The 20444-nt window shown below is 35.8% G+C and overlaps 1 protein-coding gene across 1 annotated transcript in view; it reads left to right on the top strand.

The window, feature by feature from the left end:
• hydin (HYDIN axonemal central pair apparatus protein) overlaps nucleotides 1-20444 on the top strand; it is a 68782-nt gene that overhangs the window by 14695 nt on the left and 33643 nt on the right. The window contains exons 12-34 of the mRNA XM_055032106.1: nucleotides 1546-1769; nucleotides 1958-2025; nucleotides 2121-2362; nucleotides 2548-2648; nucleotides 3096-3231; nucleotides 4126-4290; nucleotides 4391-4543; nucleotides 8281-8519; nucleotides 8613-8904; nucleotides 9625-9768; nucleotides 10089-10232; nucleotides 11436-11528; nucleotides 11687-11904; nucleotides 14725-14854; nucleotides 15429-15638; nucleotides 17244-17474; nucleotides 17561-17735; nucleotides 17932-18035; nucleotides 18937-19061; nucleotides 19221-19357; nucleotides 19622-19749; nucleotides 19879-19992; nucleotides 20360-20440. Coding sequence (XP_054888081.1) covers nucleotides 1546-1769; nucleotides 1958-2025; nucleotides 2121-2362; nucleotides 2548-2648; nucleotides 3096-3231; nucleotides 4126-4290; nucleotides 4391-4543; nucleotides 8281-8519; nucleotides 8613-8904; nucleotides 9625-9768; nucleotides 10089-10232; nucleotides 11436-11528; nucleotides 11687-11904; nucleotides 14725-14854; nucleotides 15429-15638; nucleotides 17244-17474; nucleotides 17561-17735; nucleotides 17932-18035; nucleotides 18937-19061; nucleotides 19221-19357; nucleotides 19622-19749; nucleotides 19879-19992; nucleotides 20360-20440 — 3654 coding nt within the window. The remainder of the gene's footprint in view (nucleotides 1-1545; nucleotides 1770-1957; nucleotides 2026-2120; nucleotides 2363-2547; nucleotides 2649-3095; nucleotides 3232-4125; nucleotides 4291-4390; nucleotides 4544-8280; nucleotides 8520-8612; nucleotides 8905-9624; nucleotides 9769-10088; nucleotides 10233-11435; nucleotides 11529-11686; nucleotides 11905-14724; nucleotides 14855-15428; nucleotides 15639-17243; nucleotides 17475-17560; nucleotides 17736-17931; nucleotides 18036-18936; nucleotides 19062-19220; nucleotides 19358-19621; nucleotides 19750-19878; nucleotides 19993-20359; nucleotides 20441-20444) is intronic.

Genomic DNA, 20444 nt, shown 5'->3' with positions numbered 1-20444 from the left:
ATGCCTGCAACACATTCCAAAAAAAATGTGTTGATTTGCAAATCATCATATTTTTTGTTTATGTTTTACACAATGTCCCAATTTTTGGGGAATTATTTTTGCAAATCCTTCCTTTTCACATTTCAGTCATTCATTTGGTCATTGAAGGGCTTCATAAAAACAAAGACAAATTTCCCCACTGATGTAGGTACATTTTTTGGAAAATTTTAATTTAGCCAAGCATTTTGAAGATTTTTTGATGCTGGTTGATGGCATAATTAATTTTAACGTATCCACATGTAGCTGCAGTATCTTTGAACTTGGACTACAGAAGGGTTTTGGGAAATAAAACTGGTGGATTTGCAAAATTGGTTAGCTCAAAGTCCCTTGATCAGTAATTCAGTTAAAAATCTGAAAAGTGTGTTGGACATTTGTATTCTGCCCCCTTTACTCTAACACTGCTTATTGAAAAACCGGTGCAACCAGTTGCTTTCAAAAGTCATCTAATATGAAGTTCCAGATGCGTTGTTTAATCTATGTATAAGTAGAGCTGCTCTGTGAAGAGAACAAATGGCATCATGAAGACACAGCGTAACTGCCAGGGATACGGTAGTGAACAAATTTAACGAATGTTGTGTTATAAAACAATGTCTCAAGCTTTGGCCATTTTCCAGATCCCTGTTCAGTCCTTCATCTGAAAAATAAAACAGTTTGGCAGAACTACAAAACCTCCTGAGACATCATTGTGCAACAAAACTGACAGGCCAGGCAAGGAAGACATTAATGTGAAAAGCAGCCAGATGGCACATGGTAACTCTGGAGGAGCTGTAGGGAGAGGGAATCAATTGATGTGCTGATCTATTAGACATGCACTCTATAAATTTGGTCTTTAAAGAAGAGGATAGAGAAGAAGTCCATTCCTGAAAGAAAAACCTGTCAGAGGTTGAAAATGTACCCCTTTGGATCAAATGTGAAGTTTCCCTCAGAGAACTTGCAAAGCCTGGTGGTTTGGACACTATGGGAATTCACCCACTTTAAACCCATCTTTGCTATCACTATTACTGGTGAATAAAAAACTCTTTTTAAACAAACAAGCCACACTTATCCTGGTGGGGGAGCTAGTAAAGCCTGGTGGCCTAGGGAGGTCATAATACTGGGACAAAGCATGGGTTCACCTTCAACCAGGACAATGCTTAACATACAGCCTATGTGCCAGACCTAAATAAAATATAAAATGTGTGGTAACACAGGAGATTTGCAGTTCACAGAAGTCTCATCCAATCTGACTGAGCTATTTTACAAAGAGGAATTGGTAAAAAGAATGTGCAGGTTTAATTACTTTGAAGGTGGCTCTACAAAGTATTCTCATTTCACTCACAATCTGTTTTGAAAATTAAGTCGATGTTGTCAGTTCAAGTTAAGTGAGGGGGAACTTTTTTACACTCGATTGAACTCATCCATATGAGTTTGTAGCCTTGCATTACGGAGCGTCCATCAAAAGTTTTATGTAAAACATTTCATTCAGCAATGGGACTTGTGACAAAAAATTTTTTGTTGTTTTTTTAGCTGCAGATGACAAACAAGGGACTGATTGATGCCCCTTTCAAGTTTTCTCGCCCTAAGACCAAGTTTGGCCAGTGTTTTTCCATCCGTCCCAAGGAAGGTGTTGTTCCTCCTGGGATCTGCCAGGCTGTAGAAATCAGTTTTCACAGTTGGATATTGGGAAGCTTTTCGGAGGATTTGCTGTTAACTATCACAGGACAGCCTCAATCTCAAACCCTAACTTTCAGGTGAAGATGGCATGTAAACATACTGTCTGTTAATCACAGAGGCAATCAGTATTTAAGGTTGTTAAAATGTTTATATTAATCCAATTTGTTGTTAATCTTAATTGCATAATCAGTACTTGTGTAATTTGGAATATGTTTTCAAATAGTTTAGAGGTTTCTTACATGTTTTCTGCCTTTCTTTACTTCAGGGGTTGTGTAATTGGCCCCACATTCCACTTTAATGTGTACGAACTAGATTTTGGTGACGTAGCTTTTGGTAAGTCACCCTGAAGATCAGAACATCAATCAACCCAGTTTAATTCACTCTTCTAATGTTCTCTTCCATATTTTATAAAATATTTCTTTCTATAGGTTTTCCAGCAACACAGACATGTACCCTTTTCAACACGTCATTTGTTCCAATGACTTTTGCTTTACATATCATGGGGGATGGATTAGGGGCTCGTAGCATTAGCAGTGCCAAACAGGTGTCTGATTTATCCCCAAAGAGTTGGCAAGGACATCCAACTTGGGACCGTAATCTTCGACCAGTGGAGTTTACTGTCAGTCCAGCGACTGGCACTGTGGACGCCATGTCTGATGTCAGCATCAAGGTACCGTCGCAATGACACTACAGCAGTTTGACTGGTCAAATGTCTAACTTAGTGGGCACGGAATTAAATTGATAGTGCCTTTAATTTTTCCTTTTTATTTTCTTAAAAGTAAATATCACATGTACATTAATTAACATCCTTATAAACATTTTCTTTTTTCTTGCATGTTTCAAATGTATGATTAGGTAACTTTGTGCTCAAACACTGTGAAGAAATATGAACTGGCGCTAGCAGTAGATGTTGAAGGTGTCGGAGAGGAAATCATGATTTTGCCTCTCAATGCCAGGTTTGACACACTCACTGCTGACACCAGAAACATGCTCAGGAAATCCTTAAATAAATACAAATGTTCTCTTTTTCTATTACTCTGATGCATTTAACTTTATCACAAATTAATGTTCACTCAGTGCTTTAGATCTGTTTGTATCTTTTCCCTGATTGTACTTTAAATCAAGGCTAGAATCCAAGGGGGAGAGTAGTTTTTATGGGCATTGTATTTTGACAGCAAAATAGTTTAATTTGGCTAAAACAATGTGATGTTGCTGTTTTTGTTGACCACTTTGACTCGAACAATAAAGAGAATAAACAGAGGTCTGATTTCATACCATTTTCAGAGAAAATTTTATCAATCGTTTTGAAATTCTGGTTTTGGTAATTGGGAGAACAAATATCGTCCTAAAGTCTTTTCCTTTTTTTTTCTTCATTTTTATTCTTCATTTTTTCTGTTTTTCAGGTGTGTTGTCCCTGAGATTGAGGTTGAACCTGCCATTTTAGACTTCCAAAGATGTTACCTGGATCTTCCCTATGAAAGGAATGTGCGGTTGATCAACTCCTGCAGTCTTCCTGCTTGTTATGGTGTGCTAGATCAGGTGAAGTTAAACCAAGTGATTGGTATTCGAACCAGGCTTTGTTGTTATGCATAGTGCTACAAAATGACCCAACTGCACACAATATTGCATTTAGTAAGATGGTTGACATGCTATAAATGTTTTGTTCTGGAATGACAAGTTGTTTTGCTGCCAATAGCACATTTAGCAGCAAATAAATTAGGTTGAGTGACAGTGTTAAGACCTTCCTCTTTGCTCTGATTAGTTGTTTTTGGTCGGGGTGGTGCATTTCTTCAGACGGCAATGATAGCTCAGCGAGGAGGTGAAGAAGATAAATTTTTTTCACAGATTATCTGTCTCATAGTATACCGTCACAACATGGTGCCAATTTTAACTTCATAAAAGTTACATACTGCACCTTTAATGCTGCCTAGCCAAACATAACATGAAAATGCTAACACTTAAAGAAGTTACTAACAGTTTAAACCTTCAAGAAGAATCTTCCACCATTCCTCCCTTATCTTTCTCACACATCTCCTTCTCTTCCTTATTCTGATAGGTTACAGTACTGGGCCTTAATTTTTCCCCTTTGGTTAACATTGCTAGATAGACACCTGCTTGTCCAAAACAAAATTTTGAACAAAGGAAATATGAGCATTAGTAAGCACCACTGAATAAAACTTTTAAAGGCATCAGTTTCAAATGAAAGAAAAGTGTTTCTCTTAAAATGTATACACTTAAAGTAGGGGCTGCATTCAAGCCAGGGTGTTAAACAAATCAATTTAAAAATTTAATTTCTCAGTGTATGTCTAGTAATGAACAGTTTAAAGAAACTTTTAGTCAAATGCATTCTTCAAGGTTTTTATGTGTTCCAACAAATGCTGACTCTGTATCCCTTTATTAAAAAAGTAACACCTTTCAATTCTGCATTTTTAGGAAATGGAGGGAAGTACACCAATACTTTTCGGCAGCTCTATGCCCAGAGGAGTTATTTTGCCTGGTAGCTCAAAGGACATTCCTGTGTCCATTGTGGCTCGCACTTTAGGAAGGATCCAGAACTCTCTACATATTGCTGTGTTTGGCAGCCTTCAGCAGCCTCTGGTCAGTGAGTTTCAATGGAAATGTCAGGGTTGCTGCAGGTTCAGTACTTTGCGGCAAATAAATTAATTTTCAAAATTTCCTCTTTACTATTCTGTTCCAGGAGGTCCTTCTGTCATGTGTTGGACAGGGACCCATTGTTTATGTCCCCATCTCACAGCTGAAGTTCGGCAGCATTCCTGTCCTGACGGATGCTACTCGAACACTGCAACTTCTCAATCAATCTCCCATCCCTGCTTACTTCAACATCAGTTTGGTACAGCCATCTACAAATTAATCTTTCACAGCATATATTGGTGGAGTAAGAAAACAAATGAGGGGAGCAAATCATGTATGACTTAAGTGTGATAAGGTATCAATACAACTTGGTTTGTTAGAATCAGATATTAGGATTTTAGTCTTTAGGTGCTGGTACATCCTTTTTTTTCTTTTGCTACATCTGCCATCTACAAATCTTACTGGTAGTGTTTTATAGAAAAAGTTTATACATTTTTTGCCTCTCCTCTGATTAATTAATTTCAGTCTAATTATGATTAAGGAGTTAATTAGTTTGAATCTTGAAGCTCTACAAATACTTAGTTGCATTTTCACAGTCATTCTTCCCAGATTGGAACGCTTTATGTGAAAAGTTAGATGGAGACGTTTTGTGAATTCAGAATAGCTGAAACTTACTAGCCGAGTATAAATTCACAGAATCGAATGAAAAATGTCCTCTGTAAGGCCATCTGCCATCATCTGCAGTTTAAATATGACACTTTAACTTTCAGTCATGGTGAAACTGCTTCCATTTTTAGTAAACTGTGTTTGATCCCGGTATGTTAAAGAATTCAAACTCTAAACAGTGTGTCATGCTTGTGCAGTTTTAAGGAAACACTTTGCTGTGCTGCAGTGAGAGAACTGTTGTGCCATGTGTACAGTGTTTTCCTCACCTCTTGGAAACTCTTCTCTTGCTGCATCGCCTTATCAGCGTTGTCTTATATCGGCTGAAAACACACTTGCAACTGAACACATTCCTCAGTAAAAACTCAACAGTCCACACATCCGAATTAAAAATTTCACTGGCAATCCTGGTGTGACCCTGTCCTTTCCTCTAAGACATTGTGCTAAAAGAAGAAATTTCTCCTTTGCATTCACAGACATCAGTTGATGATGATTAATGTAGAATTACATTACATACTAAACAGTAAGCAGGTAAACAGCCACACAAATGAATAACAATGAATGATTGTGGGGATATTACCAAAGATATCTAAACCTAGTGACCATGTCCACAAGCTTTGAAAAGAGTGAAGTGTAACTGGACAAGTGTGAGGATGTATCTTTTTTTACAGCCCACATCGTCAGCCTTTGGTAGGTCATTCTATGGCATTTTGTTCAGTTAAAGGATGTGTGCCTGGACACTTTGCAATGCTGAAATATAAAAACCTGGAGATTTAATGTCAGAACTGAATCGCATTTTCACCGCTTATAATTATGAATGTAATAAAAAACAACAACTATGATGACGCATAGCATGATGCTGCTACTATTCTGTTATACTGTGGGTATGGTGTTCTTTTGATTTTGCTCAGTTTTGGTTTTGACCCAAAGATACATTTTGCAATTGTGATGCAAAGATTTAGGTTTGGATTTATTTTAGCATAGGATATTAAGACACAAGGTTTTACAATATTTAAATTACTTAATCCAGACATAGAATATATAGGTTTTGTAACATTACTGTTCTCTGATATTGTCTCCAACTACTGATGATGATGGCCATTAGATTGTGTTTTTTTCCTCCTTCTCCTGATTGGTACCTTTGCACAGTGAGGTGGTTTTTATCCTTTTAACATCCTTGCAAATTATAACTTTATCAAAAGCAAATTTGAGGACATCCAGAATTTATTTCATGCAAATCAAATTTCTTAATAATTGATGTCAGGACATTTATTCAAAAGATGCATCGAACAAAATATAAGTTTAAGGATGTACACAGATTTATACCTTTTTTCTAACTTCATCTTTAAGATCACAAAAATCTGTGTTTGACAGAGAACAATATAAGCATCTTTGATAGTTGTCGTGGACACGGCAGAAATTTGAATTCTGCTTTGTGCTGCAATCAGTCAATGCTAATCAAGCTGTGGGATGCGGCATGTTTGATGGGATTATTTAAATTCTTCTCACCTTCCCTCCTCACTCTAGGGAGTCAACCCCCTGCTCCTTCTCCTCTCCAAACCCCACCTTCCCTTTTAACCGTGATCACCCATGTATTGATCTTCTCCCCATCTGAGTTCTCAAGCTCCTTTGCTCGATTGTACAAACATTGGGAAACTGATCTATGACTCCCAATGTCACCCACCGGCTAAGTGCGTTGTGCAGAGCATTTTCATTTGAAATAAATATCTATATGTAATATGTCGCATACTTTCTGCTCAGGACTCACTACAGTATGAAAGGTGCAGCCTGAGTGTGAGTGTGTCCCCATTGATCAATAATCTACTTTGTTGTCCTACAGGCAATGAGAATGCCCAAGCTTGACTGCATCTGTTAAAAGCTAGTCAAAATCTCAATTAAAAGTTTACGTTCCAGCCATCCATCAGTACCAATGCAGCATGGAACATTGATTGTAATCCTGACCACTGCTTGGTCTTATATATTTCAGTGGCATATATATATATATATATATATATATATATATATATATATATATATATATAATATATATATATATATATATATATATATATATATATATATATATATATATATATATATAAAGATCTAATATGAACATTAGATATTTATCTGTATTCAGCTCAGAAAGATCCCTCTGAAGAAAGCCATAAATGAATATTAAGATTGTTTTGCAGAGTTTTTTTTTTTAAATGACACAAACGTGTGACTGATCCCTGGGATTTTAATTTTAATGTTTTTAACAATGCTATGACACTCATAGTCATCTTCTTCCACATCTTTGAAACATAATTGGCAAGTTACTCTGTTAATAGTAATGATGAATTTTAACTTACTTATGTTAGGCAGGAAGTCGCTGAACTCCTTTTACCTCAAGGAACTTCTGCTGCAATGAGAGTTGATGTGATTATGCAGCTATTTGATACATGCATATACTTTCCAGCCATGGATTACATTTTAAGATGAATGCAGTGCAGACGGAGGAAACTAAGCTGTTAGTATTATTTTAATGCATAACATTTTAGTGTTTGGAAAAGCTGGGATAGCAAGGTATCGTTAGATACCCTCAGAAAGCTGATTTTCTGCAGAAAGTCAGAGCAAAACCAGTAAAATACAAACCTAAGGGAGCTTAATAGCTACAAAACACTATACCCAAGGAAAATAGTTGGGACATTTAAAAATTTATTATGTCAGTAGACCTTGAGACTTCTGATATCAGTGCAAGGTGAACCTTCTGGTCAAAAAACAGGTGTTTGTTGAAATCTTCTCCATCAGCAATGTTAGAGTTGGAAGTGTGGAAGCTTCACTTGCTGAAACTGTATTTTATTTCTCTTACCAGTTTATTGTGGCAGGTCAAACGTGGCTCCAGCAGCTTATTGTCCAAAATTTCATTTCTTTTATTTCTCTTCCACACTTTTCATTCCTGTATCTTTTTCAAAGGTTCAGCTACTTCAAATGCAGAAATTATGTGGGTTATCTACTTTTTGAGTTTCAAAGATAGTATTTCTGATAAAGTTAGAGGTTGTATCAGCTGATGATGGTCTGTTTTCATGATATATTTATATGGTTTAATCCCATAAAAAGTAGTTAGATGTCATTAAGTATAAGTTAAGGAAATTTACCCTGTAGATACATTTTTGATTGATTTGAGACTGCAAATTTTTTTTTACTAAGATGACATTTTGACACATAGACAATTAGTTTTAGAATGCTGTCATTTTTTTTTTTTTTTTGCCAAATGTTGATGTGATGATGTTGAACTTCACTTGACCATGTTCGGAATGTGTTTTTTTGTTGTTGTTTTTTTTCTTTCAGACTCGTGAACAGTCTTACTGGTGTGTTGACCCTAGTGAAGGAGTAGTGCCACCGGAGAGCCAGCTGGAGCTAAACATAGTAGCAAATTTGAAGGACACACTTCACTTTACGGACAAGATGGAAGTATCCATACGGGACAGCAGAATACACACTGTCTCACTGTCAGCCACAGGCACTGGGACAACTATTGTCAGCAATAAACCTTTTGGCCCTACTCTTGACCTGGGCACACACTTCTAGTAGGGACACAGTTAAATTAATTTTGACTTAAAAATGTGCAACTTTGTAACTGTGAACATCAGGTCATATTTGTTCTTTTTATGTTTTTTAAGCTTTTCTCCATACGAGTACAAATTCAAGCTCATCAACCGTGGTCTGCGGCATCACCGGATGTTCTGGAAGATTGGTGGCTTCTTGGCTTCTCCAAAACAACAAATAAACTTCTCTGGTAGAACAGCCTTACCTCCAATCAGCTCTTCTAGACAAAGAGATTCTGTGAAAAGTAAATCTACGCCATCCACCAACAGAGAAAAAAATGTGTTCAGCCTCAGTCCCGCTTGTGTGGACCTTGCTCCAGGCTGTTCTGTTGACATGGTACTCACAGCATCTGCAGACTCCCCCAAGGTGCGCTTGTAGAATTTAAAGTGAATAAATAAAACCACTGGATTCCATACATAATGCTCATTCACTGACAATAGTGCTTTGCATTTCATAGCATTGTGTTCTTAGCTCTTAGATTTTTAATTTTCTGTTACATTATAATGAAACCTCAATGGATTTTATTTGGGTTGGCAAACAAATTCACATAATTGTTGGGTTTTTAAATTTCTTTTCCAAAAACAGCAGTAAAGTAGGGACCATTTCTATTTAAACTCCTTAGCCAATATTTTGTAGACCCTACTATTGCTGAAATTACAGTGAAACATTTTAGGGCTTCTATTCAGGAGGTAAAATAATCTCCACATTACTTTCAAGCCTTTGCAGCCTACAACTGGATTGCTTCAGAATTTTTCTTGTATTTAGATTTGCCCATCTTCCCTTTAAGGCTGAAATTTTTACTTGTCCTTGCTGAAGATAAGTATCCCTGCAGCATAACGCTGCCAGTACCTTTTTCACAGTGGGGACGGTGCGTCCAAGTATATGTGCCTCATGACTCCCTCAATATTTGATGTGTGGATTTCCAAATACTGGCCAATAAGTTGATTCTTGATTTCAACTGAGCTCAGGACCATCTTCCATATGTTTTCTGGTTGTAATATGACAAAATGTAAAAAACTGTAAGTGGTATGACTACTTTTTAAGGCATTGTACATGTGTAAACTATGTTTTTCTTTATTTTTCCAGTATTTTCATGAGTGTCTGGTGTGCGACTGCATCATTGGTGGCCATGGCTGTCAGCAAACCATCATGTCTGTGGAAGCAATGTGTCGCTTTGTTACTCCAGTGCTTAATATTTCTTCAGAGCAACTGAACTTTTGCGTAAAGAAGGTTAGTTTTAATCATCGTTCTAGTTTTATGAGTGTTGCTAGTGAAATCAAACCTGATTTAAATGGAAAAAAACAGTCTAATCAAAGTTAAAACATGATTTAACAAAAGGTGAACGCTTTGTCATGCAGGGCAGGCTGATTTTAATTGCTTTTTCTGAGTAGAGTCATGATTTGATCACTGCATTTTTCATTTGCTTGGATTATCTTTGTGATATCAAAATGTATTTTGGATGAAAGTGTGGAAGTGTTTCAAAAAAAGAACAAAATTGGAAGTAATGTGAGTTTTTTTTTAAACAACTCTGTATATGTCTTTTTTTAAAGGTTAAGGGGAAGACCCTTTTGCCTGTATATGAGAAATTGGTCTTGCAAAATATGTCCTCTTTGCCTCTGTCCATTGAGGTCATTTTTCCAAAGCACTTCTTTCTGAGTGAGACTCCAGGAGAGCACAGCTCAACTACAACCAAGGTTTGGTTTGGCTACTTCCATTTCTGGTTTAGGAAAGAGCAGCTCTGGCGATTTGGTGTCACTATCCACTGAAATTTTGCTACTATTCTCATATTTACTCATTTAATTCAATTCACATCCTGTTGCAAAAGGCAATTTGTTGCCTAATTGACTTCAGATTTATTTCCCAGCAGAAAATATTTTTAAATAGATTTATTTAAACTATTTAGCTGTGTGTTTGATGTGTGGTAGTAGACATGGATGTACATGTTTACTGACTGAAACTGATAACGAATTAAATTCCTTCATAATTTTCCAATTTCATTAAGTCAAAATTGACTATTAAAGTTCTGTAGCAGATGTTGCCTGTTTGGAAAAAAATTAAGATTTTAAAACTAAACAAAGGTTCCTAATCTTAATCTGATTAATTTATTTTTTTGATGTAGCCCTTTATTAACCTTTGGCCTACTGGCAATGTAGCATGATAAGTGATGATATTTTTTAAAGTGCTGTAATTCGACAGTTCTATAAGGTCATCTTACTTGTTTGCATCTGCAGCAACCTTATTTGGTTTTCATTTTTTTGTTCAATCTGTCAATGATGGCTGCTAGTTGTTTTGCATTTCTTCCATTTTGTCTTTTTGCAGTTTTAGTCTTTATGCTTTACTAAAAAAAGCGAAGTGTCATGGCATACACTGAACAGATTTTGTTTTAATTCATACCCAAAAATTACCTATCTTGTAAACTGATGATTTAAAGTAATTGTCTGTAATCTGCCCATAGTCTAATTTATTCAGAGAAAAAAATGATCAGATAAATTTATGAGTGTGAAATATTGTCAGGAAGTTAAGTTATTATAGGTTGGTCAATGGTCATAAAAATTAAGATTCATCACGTTTGGAACCACAGTCAATGGAAACAGTGTAGCATGTAGTCTTAGGAAAATCAAAAAGATTAAGTGTAACTTTTCCTTAAATACTGAGAATTTTATTATTCTATTGTGGTATGATTCATCAAAATAACCAGGAGTAAAGATAAAATTGTATGAAACTCATATTTAAGTATGTTGGTGGTGCTTTGTGCTTTTTAGTTGTGAGAAACAACTGAAAAGCTTAATACTTTTCAATTGTTTTTTGGCAAAACCTGCCAGCCATAAAACTTACTGCATGTTGTGTTTTATACCTGTGTTTTTTAAAATTAAAATAAGTGGTCTCTATTTTTCTAGGTTTTGGTTTTAGAGGACAAGGGTCAGTTTGAGTTCTGGGTTTGCTTTGATCCATCTTTCTGTACGGACTTAATGCACCGTGTTGTGAATGAGGTAAGTCTGATGTTGGCAAAGCTTTGAAGTAAAACAACTTTAAGAATGAAAATGTAGGTTTTGTTTTCTACTTTTTTGTAACATTTAAATATTTAATACTGAAATAACATTGATAATAGTACTGAAATAATTAGACATTTTCCTTCTTTGCCTCACAGACGCTTACAATAAATTACTTGGAACTCCCACAGCAAGAGTGTGTGAAGTTGTATGCTGAGGTCCACTTTCCGAACCTTCAGTTTTCTTCAACCGTTGTGGATTTTGGTTGCTTGCAAAACTGCTCAGAGATAAAGAAAAAGATAACAATGACCAACAGCTTTCAGCTGCCAGTGTGCTACAACTGGGTTTTCATGGAGTACCAAAAAAACACCTACAGGTATGAGGGTAAAATGTTTTAAGTGAAAATAGTCTCTGTTTACTGTATACATTTCAATTATCTACTTTCATAAGTTTAACCATGAAAGGTGATAAGTGGTAAGTTTACCCATGTACAGTCTGAAATGTTTACATGCATATATTCATCATTATTGTCATATTAATAAGAGCTTTTAATGTATATATTTTTCAGGGTGAAATAGTATTTGACCAATATATCAAGTGTTTGCTTTTTTATTTCACAACAAGATTACATGGCACCATAACTGGGGAAACTTGATATTAACTTGTGTCATCAGTTGATTAGTAGGCTGAAACACCACATGTTGCATGACTTTTCTATGATGTTGTCATTTTCTGTTACATTGAGTTTTGAGTTTACTTTATGTGTGGGCTACGATCATCAAAATTACAGGAAAAACGAAGGCTTGAAATTTTCACTTTGTGTACGGAATCTTAGTCACACTTTTTTTATGTGTGACAAACTATTGAGGTTTTTCAGGATTTTTCGCTGCATCTGGATCTGCATCTTCCTTTTGTTATTATTATAACCGTTATATACAAATACATGGTAAATGTAAGTTTATCTGTAAGATTTACTTGTTTTTGGAACAAGAAAATTTTTTAGTTACTGAAAAGATGAGACTCAGGGCTGAGAACAGAATGGATCTCTGCCATGCATTAAAACTGTCCACTGGGATGCTTCAGTAGAGAGCCATACATTTAACCCCACTGAACTGAATTGAGCCAAAGCCATTATAAATTATCTGGGGAAGACACATTTACTGATGGTGTGCTTTATAAACAGTGTGCCTCTTTCAGGCCTCTGCTTTGGCTCTTCTGGAATAAACTGTGAATACTGTAGTAGTCTACTTGTGGCCTTGAACCAAATAACTAATAGCTCTGCAAGATTTATCACCCTCAATCAGCTTTTTCGCCTCAACCTTTTCCATCTATTGGTATTCTTTCGTTTCCGTCTTTTCCTTTCTTCTCCTCTCAGGGCTTTACATTGCTTATTTCTCTTTTTTTCTTTGCCCCTGCTCCCTCTCTCTCTTCTCTGCCTCTGTGTCTCTTTAATACTTTAACCTCATCCAATCCCTCTTCTTTTACTCCACCCTCTCCCTCTCTTAAAAACCATCCTCGCAGGTCGTCATGCTAATTAAATGTAGGCTTCACCTCTGTAAAGTCTCTTTCTCTCACACAAAACCTGCGTTATCTTGCCATGTTCAGCTAATTACATCGCTATCAGTAATTACACCACAGTCCTCTGAGATGGGATTGTCTGTAAGGCAAACTCTTTTATCCTAGCGATATATATATGCAGTATAGCACATATAGATCCTGCAGTGTGTCCATCTGGAAAACCTTCAGCAAGACAGAACAAGAACACATACTTTTTGCCCATTTTTAATGTGTGAGATATTAGATTACTGTGTAAATCAAAGACTGGCTAATCAGTGAAACAAGTAACTTAAGGAAGCAGCATGCTAAAGCCAGTGCGTTCAAGGGAAACAGGGCTTTTCATCTCCGGTTCATAAAGGACATTTTGGGCCATCCAGGTCCTACAAATTTTAGATGTGTCCCTGGTCCAACATGCCTGAATCAAATGGCTGAACTGCTTCCTCAGTATGAAGTGAAGTTCTCCAGAGTCCTGCTAATGACCTGATTATTTGACTGAGATGAGTTGAAGCAGAGACGCAGCCAATGATTGCAGAACACAGCCCCTTGAGAACCAGAGTGTAAGACCCCTGATGTAAACTGTTTTGCTGCCAGAATTTGAAAATTTATTCTGTTTTTGATTTGCATGAAAAAGCAGTAGAAAAAAAATATTTTCTTATAATTGGGCACATATAGACTTAATCTTGTAAATGTCCTAAGTCTTTTGATGAGCTCTATGGAAAAAGTGAACTGCATTACATTTCAAGCAATGCCCCTTTAGTCATACAATCTCAATAGCATTCTGTGAAAGCACTCAGAGCCCATGATGTAAAGAAATACTTGTATGATTTAATTTGTAATAAAATACAATATTTAATTACAAATATTACATTCTCCACGTATTTCAGAGCAAAACTTTAACAGTAGTGATGCAACCCTAAGAGGCAATAGGATACAATGTAAATGTGACAGAGGGCCCAATTTTTTTTAAACTAATATCCAGCAAAAATGTGACATACTTTTCTCTAATATGTGTGCCAAGACCAGAAATGAGGCTGAAGCAACAGTCATCAATATGATCACAGGGCCCCCTGCTGGTGCCTGCCTTCTTTTTTTTTTCACCCTGTGTGAGCTGTTAACAACAGTATTGTCACAGTCTGTGGCAGTCTTAGAACATTGTGTGCACAGACACATACACACACACGCACATGCACACATTTAACAACAGTAATGTAGCCACTCTTTAGTGATTTGATATATAGTTTTTCCTGGCGAGCTTTAAGAAGGCCTCAGTTGCTGCATCTCTTTCATTCTCATCCATGTTTATTCAGCACTTCATTGCAATCTATCCTGACCTGTTTCCTTCTGCCTGCCTATTAAAATTCCTCTTAATTATAGAACACTCTGTTTAATTAACTTGATGGATGCATCCAGCGTGATCCCACAGGGAATAAGAGACGAGAGTACTAAAAGAAAATGAGTCTGAGTTCTTTGGATGTGAGAGCTTTCCGGTTTCTCTTTCACTTGAGTATTGCATTATCTCTGAATGGAAGGAAAAACGATTGTTCAAAATTATCTTTCTTCAAATGTTGAATTTCCAATTTACAAAGGAGAAAAAAATATTTTGCTAAATGGGTATTTTAAAATTCTTCTGCCCTCACAGAAAAAAAGAATCTGCTAAAATAACATTTAAGCATCAAGAGAGTGAGCCTTCAGTTTCTCCATTGCCTGTTTACCTCAGTCCTGAAGCAGATGACCAGATCAGCACACTACGACCTGTGAATGTGGCAGAGGTAGGCAAACGTGGACTTGTAGACAATCAGGGATTTTTTAAAGTCTATTAACTTTTCCTCTGTCATTTCTGCTGTGAAGTTGAAAAACATTCATCATTCATACTGTGTACAGTATGAATGATGAATGTTTTTGCAAAGTAGAGAGTTGTCTCGTTTGTCAGAGAGCAGATAATCCTGCCAAATGTAGGATTTTTATTTTTAGGGTAATTTTTGACAACTGAAAAAATGTGATACAATGCTTCAGTTGCATTGCCATTTATAGTGCCACAGATTTTAGCTACATTTCCTGCGACCACAGTTTAACCACTATCTATTTAGAAAGATAGTGGTTATAATACTCATCTGGCCCATTTATTTCTCATTAAATATGAGAATTGATGACTAGTGATCAAATATCAAACTGTGTCTTGATAACTTCAATTCTAATGCCAGATGTGCGTGGTCATATTGACTCATAGGCTGTGTGAATGAGCCAGATTTCATGTTAATGCAACTCTAAGCATTACCTCAGCTCATTTATGGTGAAGCCTTGTATCTCCCACTGATGTTCTACTGTTCTATTTGTTTTGCATAGGTTTTTGACATCTTGCCAATGTGCGGCGTATTGCAGCCTCATGACGAGCAGCTTGTCACTTTCTCTTTCTTTGGTCACGAGAACATCAGGAGAGAGGTGGTGGCTCGGTGCTATGTTGAAGATGGACCAACATATGAAATTCAAGTCAGAGGAGAAGCCTCAGCAATCTCTTACAGTCTTCAATCCTCACATCTTGACTTCGGCTCTCAGGTATATAAAATTGTTGAGTTTAGATCTTTTTTTTTCTGGCAATGATGCTTTACACGACACATTTTACAAGAGAATTCATTCCTTTAAGTTGTTTCTCATAAATAGTGAAAACTGTCAGAGTTGAGGAGATGAATGAACAACAGAGGTTTCCCACATGGTCTGGACTGGTTGTCCAACCAGCTGATGAACATGAAGTGATCACATCCAACAATGTTTTTCATATTTCTAACCATTGCACATTGACCTCACAAATAGAGAGAAGTTTGGAAGTACTCTCATGAGTTGTACATTTCATTAAAGTTTAATTTTCAGTTTTTTTGCATGTCAATCAAGAATGAACCATCTTATAACTTGAAATGCAACACCTAAAGGATCAAGTTATATCCAATATTTTGTTATACTTTGCTTCTTATATTCTTTTGCATCTGTTTGCTCATTGATGTGTTATGAGTTGCCCAAAGCCAATTTACTATTTGGAGATGTTGATAAGATGATACACAGTGCAATACAAGATGGTAATGCTGACACTATTCAAGGGTGTAAGATTGATTTGTGTGATTTATTTGAGTTTATTCAGCTCATGCAGTGCGATATTATTGTTACAGTACCTTGTAAAAGTATTCCTACCACTTGAACTTTTGAATGTTTTGTCACTTTACAACCAGAAACTTTAATATATTCCATTGGGATTTCATGTGGAACAATAAACATCACATAACTCTGAAGGAAAAAAAAATGCAAGGTTTCCAGCTTTTTTACAAATAAAAATGTGAAAATTGTGGCATGCATGCTAGTTCAACTTCCTCGATTTCATACCTCTAAATAAATATGTATTCCACTTTGCTAACAAAGTCTCCCTGTTAGCAGGGCTGTTGTGTGAAGGCCTGAGAGGTTTGAGTACTCTGTGATGAATTGGCATAGTTTTTCTTTCACTTTTTGCATTATTTCACCATATTCTTTTAATGGCAGAAGAATGTTTGGATTACAAACTAAACAACTGCTGATATAAAAGACAAATTAATATTCGTCAATTCAATTAATATTTTTATATACATTTTCTACAGTGGAACCAAGATGAGTTTCTAACTTTAAATGCCACAGTCAGTTTTCAGCACTTTTGTCTTCTTCATTTGCACCTTCTATTTACGCATGCAAGCCACTGGGACTTATCATTGATATTCAAAACAAGGACACATTGATTTTTTTATTTAGGTGAAAAAGCGATTCAGCAGAACATTTATCCAACCCTCCTGTCTGTTCAGCATTCTTCATTCTCTTCCTCTTTTTCACTCTAAATGTTATTTTATTATCAGCAATTTTAATTATTTGATCAACTTCACTTGAAACAGGCCAGTTCATTCATATTGAAGTATTTGTAATTTTTATTAAACTACAAATAAAAATCCCTGTTCTTGAGGAATTTTTATGACCCTCAAGCACAAAAAACCCATCTTGGCAACTCTTTCCAAGTTGCAACTTATTTATTTTGTGTTTTTGTAGTTGACTACACAAAAGTAGATAGAATAGTCTGTGTTCATTGTCACAAGGCTCTATTCATGAGATCTTCAAACTATAATATCTTAATTTCTTTTCTCCTTCTTCCAGCTCTTTCATTGTGTCTGTGAAGTTGAAATGTGTGTTAGGAATACCGGCAAAGTGGACTTTGACTTCAGCGTCATATACTATCCAAAGGAGAACGAAGGTGTTGATAAAAGAGATGGAGCACTGACTAAAGCAGATGCTGACGACAGAGATGCACACCAATTAAAAGGAAGTGATGAGCATCACGAAAGACTGAAGATCAGACCTGGGTCGCCCGTAGTTATTCCATCTGAGGTGAGTCAATCATAATTGAAGCTCCTGTGTGAATTTTTCATGGTGTGATTTCAGTTTATCATTTAACATTCTGTTTGTGTTGCTAGGGCTACATTCGTGCTGGTTCAGAGAAGCACCTGCGTGTACTTTACCTGCCTGGCATCCCTGAAGTGTTTCAGAAGCAGTTTCAGCTTCAGGTGGCTTTCTTACCTCCGCAGGTCATCACGCTAACCGGGGTGGGCGTGTTCCCAAGAATCCGACTGAATTTGCCACGAAACCTGTGTATGTTCAGTCAGATGGTCACAGATTCTGCCTAAAGAAATACTTTATATTACCCATTATGACAGTAGTTAATTATCACTTCCCTCCCACACACACTCACACAGCATCTAAATGTTCTGAAATCTTCCAGTTGACTGTATTTGGGATAATCTTATCCGAAATCATGACTTGGAGTGATTTTGTGGTTCTTTTGCAGCAGAGCAGTGCTACAGAGATGTGGTGCAGCAGGCCAGAGAAGCTGTGAAAGAACAGAATGTCAGTAAGGAACTTATACTTCACGAAGGATCTGAACAACAGATGGTCAGTAAAATGGATATAAAATTTTTGCTTACTTATTTAGGAAACTTTATATAATTTATGTAGTTTTATGCAAACAGTTTCTCAAAAGTTTAAATGTATTGTCTTAAAACAATCTTACTTTATTGTCATAAATCATAATCACAATCTTACTTTATTATCATAAAGTGAAATTGTTTATTTTATGATAATAAAGACCTTAAGGACTTCAGAATTTGCTTCCTATAGTTCGTCCTATACAAAAAATTATTTTCTACTAAGAAACATGTTATGGCCTTTTATCAGAAGCACATTTGCCTTTTCTGAAGGAGGTTTTAAACAAACAATTTATCAAAATTTATTGAGTTTTAAAATAAAGAAAAAAATTGGTAGTTTCAATTTAGAAATTAAGAATGATGAAAGCAATTAAATGGATAGTAAAACAAGAGGACAAAGTGAAATTCAGGAAATGTATCCAAAAAATATTCCTTGTTTGATCAATCTAACCTCAAGCACATAAGAGGGAATGTTACATTTATAAACCACATTTAAATGCAGTTCATTGACAAACATTTGTCAATTAAATATGTAAAACAGAAAAAAGCAAACGAGCAAATAAAAGTAAAAATAGAAGAAAAACATGCAAGAAGATGTAACAGACAATACAAAATTTGTGCAAGCTGGAAACACTAAAGATCTCAGGTTTTAGATATCAGAAGAAGTTATTGGAAGAATAACTACTATATTTTCAGTTTCTCAATGAAAAACCATTGCCACTTCCCCCTTTCATTCTTTTATATGCTTTAACAAATTTGTAATGATAAAGAGAAGAAAGGACAACAGCAAAATTGTAATTTGATGTTTTTTTTCCCCATTTTGTCTTGCTCTGCTGTTTTCTTCTTTCTTTTCCACCTGCTTTCTGTAGACTGAAGAGTTGATTCAAATTGAGGTTGAGAGACTTCTAGTGAAAGATAATGCCCATGTGCCCAACAGGCTGTGGGAGCTCAGTGACTCACAAAGTTCTATTTCACAGTGGCAGGATTTACATGAGTAAGTTGAAACAAAACTCTAGTTTTAAAGATGGTCTTGACTAAAGTTGAATTAGATTTTTATGTGAATAATTTTTTTTGTAATCTATTATATAAAACAAATCCTAATCATTAGTCAGTAAAAGTTTAGTAAGTTTCTTTTTTTTTTTTCTTTTGCCAGGTTTAAGCTTCCACCATATGTGCTGGATTTTGGCTTGGTGTTTCCAGGCAAAATCTTCAGTCAGACAGCGAACATCTTAAACAATGGGCCAGTACCAGTGACCCTCCGTGCCTGCTGCAAACATCTAACAGGCACAGGTGACACAAGCATAGTTGTAATCTCTGCCTTCTTTTATTTATATTTATATTAATTTTTGTGTTTTTTTTATTATTATTATTATCTTTTTGCTGTTATGATGAGTATATTTTTAATTATGGAGTCGTGTGAGGGAAGTATGTAGGGCTAATTTTGGATCATATAAACATATGAAAAATATTCCTTTTAACAAAACAGTATTTTAACTTGGAAAGGATTGTAAAATCAATAATAGTGCAAGTGAGATTTAATATTGTCCTTCACAGGCTTCACAGCAGAATTTCAGAACGTAAAGAATCTTCCCAGGAGTGAAAGCCATAGTTTCACAATTACGTTTGATTATCTCGCTGCCAAAGGAAATATGGGGAAGACAAGTGTCATTCTGCCAATACAGGTGATCACAAGTGTCCTCAAGAAATCCCAATAATTATGATTAAATTTCACGTTATTCTATTATTTTTCTGCTGATTCTGCGAATTATAAAAGGATTGCTAACTTCTGATGTTTTTGGTTGGTTTTAAAGCTCACAGATGGTCCAGTGGTGCAGGTGGAATTGTGTGCAAACATTACTATTCCAGCAATCACGTCCTCAAAGAACCTGCTGCTTTTTGACAAAGTGCAGTGTGGCATGTGCCAGGTAAAAGAACATTCATTCTTCCACAGATATGCATTATTGACCTCCCCTTTCACAACTAATGTAATTGAAACATTATGTGTAAATCCATCATATAAAATCAAAATAAATACACTTAAATTTGTTGGTGTTGCATATGAATGAGTAGCACTAACAAGGTAACTACATGTTTCCTCACTATTGTGCCATCTTATAATGAACCTTGGATGACAATCTGTTCAATTGATGATAATCCTCTGATGATGGAGCATAAGTGCTCTCCTTTATGTCAAACACTGATGATTAATTGTTTTAGGTAGTCCTCATGTACTCAATTTTTAACTTTTACTTTTTTGCAAAACTAATTATATTTGAAAATGTCTTTTTTCAGATTCAAAGGATGCAGCTGAAAAACTGTGAGGGTGTACAATGTATTTGGAGGATAACTGAAGAGATGAAACCTCTCAAAAAGGTGT

This window comes from Poeciliopsis prolifica, unplaced genomic scaffold, assembly GCF_027474105.1.
Source record: "Poeciliopsis prolifica strain line A6 unplaced genomic scaffold, Auburn_PproV2 SCAFFOLD001, whole genome shotgun sequence".
NCBI classification, from domain to species: Eukaryota; Metazoa; Chordata; class Actinopteri; order Cyprinodontiformes; family Poeciliidae; genus Poeciliopsis; species Poeciliopsis prolifica.
This window is presented reverse-complemented; position numbering and strand designations above follow the sequence as displayed.